We start from the raw sequence: 6,279 nt of genomic DNA, 5'->3' as shown, positions 1-6,279 counted from the left end.
TCTCCTTTTGATGGATTGAGAAATGAAATAAGGAGGTTATCAAAGTGGCTTTCCTAGTTTTAAATAAACAAGCAAATTCTAAAAAGGCATATACATAAAATAACAATGAATAAAAGATGTTAAGCAACTGTGTTGTTGTTTTAAAAAAACATGTTTAGTGTTTTTAAAAACATATGTCTAGTGTGGTACTATTAGACAGTTCAATAATTGTGTAATCTTTATTTATACAGTGAGTTTATCCTGAGACATATTTTCTAACTTTAAAAAAACACAGTTGTCAACTATTAGACAGTTCAATAATTGTGTAATCTTTATTTATCTTTATTTATACAGTGAGTTTATCCTGAGACATATTTTATAACTTTTAAAAAACGCTGTTGCCTCAACATCAAGCTAGACATAGAAAAGATAAACCAAAATGAAGCATCATGTTCCAGCCAATCTCTGCAAACCTTTCAAAAGAGGAAGGTCTTGCATTACTTCCTAAAAGGTTTGTATTCTCTGGGGAGGAAGGAGTGTCTCCCTTGACAATATCTTCCTCTGTATGCACAAGATTAAAGACATACAGAAATGAAATCTCCGAATTAGGTGCTCCTGTTTGACCCAGCCAACTTAATTTTTTTTCTGGAATAGAGAAGGGGAATTTTTCTGTGATGAAATGAAAATCCTCTTCAGATACCAGAGATCTGATGAATGATTAACTTAGAGAAATTTTGCTAGCAAATTCCATTTACAGACTTGCAGGCAACCAGAACACCAAAAGGCTTGTCTCCCCATCAGTCTCAGCTGCTCAGGGCAAACATGAATCTTCTTGGTATTTTCTTATTTCTGGCCTTTTGTGGAAGAGGTTTGACTCAGGAGCAAACGTAAGTAAGGGTTGCTTGTGTCTGTTGTTGTGTTAAAATGGGGCAGATGCAGAATGGGGCTGTCGGGTTGCTAACTATGACAAGATTGCAAAGAATTCTCCAAGAGTATTGCTGGATTCCATTTACTATTGCTGATGCAAAAGTGGTGCTTTTGATTTTGGAAGCCTTAGGTAATATGGACCCTTTGCACTTCAAAAAGCCTCTTCTTCCATAGCTTTGTACTGATAGTATAAGGCCAACAGTAGGTGGTCAGACGCGGGAGGCGCTGTGGGTTAAACCACAGAGCCTAGGACTTGCTGATCAGAAAGTTGGCGGTTCGAATCCCCACAACAGGGTGAGCTCCAGTTGCTCGGTCCCTGCTCCTGCCCACCTAGCAGTTCGAAAGCATGTCAAAGTGCAAGTAGATAAATAGGTACCACTCTAGTGGGAAGGTAAACGGCATTTCCGTGCACTGCTCTGGTTCGCCAGAAGCGGCTTAGTCATGCTGGCCACATGACCCAGAAGCTGTACGCCGGCTCCCTCGGCCAATAAAGCGAGATGAGCACTGCAACCCCAGAGTCGGTCACGACTGGACCTAATGGTCAGGGGTCCCTTTGCCTTTACCTTTAGGTGGTCAGAGCCAATGGTTGAAAGCAACAAGGCAGGCAAATGGGGGCTGGCTGAGAACAGGCTGAAGGTAGTGTGGCGGTACCCCATTTGTTCTTATGGACTAGTCTCCGCTGCTGCTGCTGCCATAACCTGAGACCCTGCCTCAGGTAAGCAGCACCTTTTGAGTGGTAGCACCCTTATGCCTGAGCTCCTTGCCCAAATATGCCCACCAACTAGCCTGTCATGGTACAAAAAGGCATTTGGAGATGTGACGCTCAAATTATACGCAGTTCTGAGTCCTGGGTAGTTTACTTCTTGCTTGTTTTCTCTTCAGCTGCTTTCTCATCAGACCTCCCTCTCCCTCTCAAGATCCTTCCCCTCCCAGCAAGGGAACAACTATAGGGTCTTGTTTTTTTTCCAGAAGTGGAGAATCCTTTTCCCCACACAGGGCCACATATCCTGATGAGCAACCTTCTGGGTGTCAGAGGCAGAAAAGTGGATGGAGTAATATATGCAATGCTTATGTTTATACTATTGCTTGTTTGTTTTATTTAATTATTAATTAATTTGTATTCTACCCTTCCTCCCAAAAGAAGCCAGGCTGGCAAACACATACACAACTTAAAACAAAGACAGAAATATTTTAAAACAGTTAAAACATTTTAAAAACAATTATAATTTAAAACATCTAAAAGCAGTTTACAGTAACAAACATTCTCCGAAATAGTGTTTCCAGGGTTGCCAGGATCAGGATTATTTGGTTTGCAATTCCCTGGGTGAACAGCAATGTTTTCAAACTCCTCCTGAAAGTTATTAATGATGGAGACTGTTAAGTTGTGGGCGAACATAGCAGACGACACAGCGATTTCTCCAAAGCAGCTCTTTATTTTGTAAGCTGCTACAGAAACTGAACAGCAAACAGCTCAGCCGGCCTGCTTTTATAGGCAGCCAGCTATCAACATTGTAGCAACAACAACCCAGGGTTTCCCGCCTAAAATAACTGACGTGGACCTGAGTGAAAACTATCTACAGTATCCCCCTGCTGGCCCAGGGTGAGAACTTCAGTACATAACAGAGACAGATGCACCTCATCAGGGAGAGCAGTCTACAAATGGGGGGGCCACCACAGAAAAGGCCTGTCAGGGATCAGGGCCTACCAGAAAAGGCCTGTCAGGGATCAGGGCCAACCAATAAGGCCATACCTGCGAATTGTAGGATTTGAGATAGTTGGTAGAGGGGAAGTCACCCTTTTAAGTATTTGGGTCCCAAGCCAATTAGGGTTTTAGAGCTCCCATTGCTTGCTCCCAGCTCCTGCCCACCTAGTAGTTCGAAAGCACGTCAAAGTGCAAGTAGATAAATAGGTACCACTCCGGCAGGAAGGTAAACGGCATTTCCATGCGCTGCTCTGGTTCGCCAGAAGTGGCTTAGTCATGCTGGCCACATGACCCGGAAGCTGTCTGCGGACAAATGCCAGCTCCCTCAGCCTATAGAGTAAGATGAGCGCACAACCCCAGAGTCGTCCACGACTGGATGTAATGGTCAGGGGTACCTTTACCTTTAACTAACACCTTGCATTGTGCCTGGTAGCTCATGCGCAGCCAGTGCAGTGCATTCAGGACAGTGTCACGTGGTCCCATAAGGCTGCTCCACTTATCAATCTAGCATCTGCATTCTGCAGTAGCTGCAGTCTCTGGACCATCTTTAAGGGCAGCACCACATAGTCCAAGTGGGAGTTCACAGGAGTATGGACAACTGACCCTGGGCATAAGCACTCTTAACTGCAGAAGCAATTTGAGAATTGAGTGGCAGCTGGAATCCAAGAGCAGCTTCAGACCACAACCCTGATTCTCCAGGGGGTGATTCAATCCCTCCCTACATTCCAGGCTACATCCCAGCAAGACGAAACTCAGATCTTCACGCAAGCAAGCAAACTAGGCTGTGCCAACGCCATATCTTTAAAGCACCGCCCCCCCGAAAAACCCCATAGGAAGTGTACTTTACCCCCTTCAAAGCTACAGTTTCCTGCACCCATAACAAACAACGGTTCACAGGATTCTTTTTTTTTGGGGGGGTGTATGTGCTTTTAAAGGTATGGTGCATACTGAACCACAAAGGCATTGTTGCAGCTGAAGTCAATTAAATGCATGGAGCAATGCCAGTGATGGCCTAGGGAGAAAGCGTGACCTGGATAGTGTCGCAAGGGCCAGATAGAGTGGTCTGGAGGGGCCACATCCATCCCTAAGGCCTGAAGTTCCCCATCTCTACCACATCTGGGGCTGGGAAAAACAGTAGCTGGAGAGAAAATAGTTAAGAACCCATCTGCACAATATGTTCTCCTTTCTTTGGGTGGGTGGGGGGGAGTTGCTTCAGTCAGCCTTCACAGTTATGTTCCTCTTCCTTTTAACCAACCTCAGGCAGGGGAAACCTGCACAGGACTCTATGTCACTTGTATTTTCAGCTGTGTTTTCAGATACTCTTTCGATCCACCTGTGACATTTTAATATTGCTGTCAGACTGGTTCTGTTTGTCTTATTTATTTAAATGATTATGGGCTGACGGTGTTGTTTACGTGATTTGTGTAATTCACCTTGAGGGCTCCTTTCATGCCAAAAGCCAGGTAAGAAAGAATAATAAAGAGGATAAGGTCAGATACACAGTGGCAGCCAGCCAGCCAGGGTAAGATCAGGAAGACGATATGCTGATTGCAATATGCTGACTTATCTGACAACCCTCATGGAAACAATGGCCATGTGATTTTGGGCAGGAATTCAGCTCTGCAAAGCCTGCAGCACTTAAGGATATGGGGCACCTTATTTCCAATATTTCTTTCTGGTTGTGGATATTCAAGTTTGGTGCAAGTACATTTTGGTGAGAGAACCCCAGCAGAGATTTGAAATCACAAAATATGCAGCAAAGCAAAGTATGGAAATATAGGCTGTAAGACCTTTAAAATATGCACTTCAAATTGAGTTCCAAAGGTTCCCTATTCCCCTAGCATAGAAAAAAAAGACTACATGTTTGGTAAGTTTAAAAATGTGCTTTCCTTTCTTTTTTCGTAATTATTTTTATTAAAGTTTTCACAATACAATAAAATAATATCTAGAACAGATAGAATTGAAAAGACATGAGTGGAGAGAGAGAAAGGGGAAAAGAAAACAAAAGGAAAAAAGAAAGGAAGGAACGGGGAGAGAACAGAGAGATAAGAAACATTAAAGATAAAGAGAGGTGGTTCACTATCATGTTGTGCAGGCATGGCAACTCTAGGGGGCAACTCAGCACCACTGATCACTTCCTTTCGCACCACTTTTCCCAGGCACAGGTCTGTGTCTCAGTGGTTTTTCTTTTGTCCTGCAACTTTCCCCAGGAAAACTCACATTTCACCATTCAGCAGTAAAACACAGTTTCGCCTGGGGAAAGCGGGGAAGCTTGGATACAGAGCTTTAAAGCCCAGCACAAAAGGCAGTCTGGATGAGCCCTAAGTGGCAGTCTGCCCTCTCTTCTGAGCTACAGCTTAGGGTTGGCGTGCCATCCCTGAAGAACCTTTACAATGATCTCCTTGCTATGGATCCAGCCTAATGTCCTTTGTTGTTTAGGATCAGAATAGCGGTTGGGAAGGTACAACCTGAGCCACCTTAAATAGCTCAGTCGTGGAGCAGATTTCCTGTAGCAGCTGTGAGCGTGGTTTTATTTTGAGAGTATTTTCTCAGCTGCTATAAAGTGAGATGTGAATAAACTCAGTGCAGAAGTGAATACCTATAACTAGGATTGCACCTTTTCAACTTGCCTGCATAACTGCTCCTCTATTAGCAGTGGTGGCTGGCAGCATTTGGGATGGAAGGCCTGTGCCCTGCTTGCTCTAAAGTCACCACAGTCAGTTCGGGTTTCTCTAGGGGAGCCAGAAGTTCTTACCTACCCCAATTCAGTAACTAATAGATGCAGAAGAAGAAAAAAGTGCTTGAGGGGTATTCACAAGGATGTGGTGAAGTATTACCTGCCTGGAGAAGAACAGGAAGAGGAAGTTCTGAGCAAAAAGAAGGTGTTTTTATAGGATTTGGTCAGTTTGTTTTACATATGGCAACTGAGCACAGTTTATCCTTATATAAACTGAGTACATGGGCCCCCTGCTGTTGACTGTCATTTAAGTACTTAATAAACCTACCCCACCCCCATTTTTCAGACAGTACTTTATTAGCTTTCCTTGGAATCCATAAAAATAAAATAAAAAATGATGCCCCTTTCTCTTACAGTTATGTCGTTTCTTCACCCAAAATGTTACGCGTTGGGGCCTCTGAGATGGTGGTGATTCAAGCCTTTGGATATGAACAAGAGTTTCCAGTCACAATATCTGTGAAAAGCTTCCCAGATAAGCAAACTACTTTTGCCTCTGGTCGTGTTCAGTTAACACCTGCCAATAAGTTTCAAGGAGCTGTAACCTTAACGGTATGTAGTACAGCATTTCTGATACATGTATGTGCTTGGTTTATAACAATGTTGGGGAACTTCAGGCCCTCCAGGCCTCTCTATGTGGCCTTCAGAACTCACCACAGACCTTACCCACCACTGGCCCTGCTTTGTACTTTAAAGCGTTTTTGTCTGGCTTGAATGTGCCTTTGAACTCTAATAATGCCTCTTGCTTGCCTGGTTGGAGGACAAAGAAGGGTTATTTGTGTATAGAAAGTCACCTACTGTACAAAAATACATCCATTGCTCCATCCACTTTTGCCTCTGGTCATGCCCACCATTGCAGGGGTGGCCCATCCCATAGATTCATAGTTGAGTGGGAATTTGAACCCTGGTCTCCTAGGTCCTGGTGTTATGTATTGAA

At 43.8% G+C, this 6,279-nt stretch overlaps 1 protein-coding gene across 2 annotated transcripts in view; it reads left to right on the top strand.

Annotated features, from left to right (window-relative positions):
• The first annotated feature begins 525 nt into the window (after nt 1-525).
• C5 (complement C5) overlaps nt 526-6,279 on the top strand; it is a 71,541-nt gene continuing 65,787 nt past the window's right edge. The window contains exons 1-2 of one of the 2 annotated variants that reach the window (XM_053374006.1): nt 526-866; nt 5,702-5,894. In XM_053374006.1, the coding sequence (XP_053229981.1) occupies nt 802-866; nt 5,702-5,894 (258 nt within the window). In that variant the 5' untranslated portion in view covers nt 526-801. The remainder of the gene's footprint in view (nt 867-5,701; nt 5,895-6,279) is intronic. The other variant, XM_053374005.1, reaches the window with a different exon arrangement.

This window comes from Podarcis raffonei, chromosome Z (assembly GCF_027172205.1).
Source record: "Podarcis raffonei isolate rPodRaf1 chromosome Z, rPodRaf1.pri, whole genome shotgun sequence".
Classification (NCBI taxonomy): domain Eukaryota; kingdom Metazoa; phylum Chordata; class Lepidosauria; order Squamata; family Lacertidae; genus Podarcis; species Podarcis raffonei.
The sequence above is the reverse complement of the archived record's forward strand: the minus strand, read 5'-3'. Positions and strand labels throughout refer to the sequence as shown.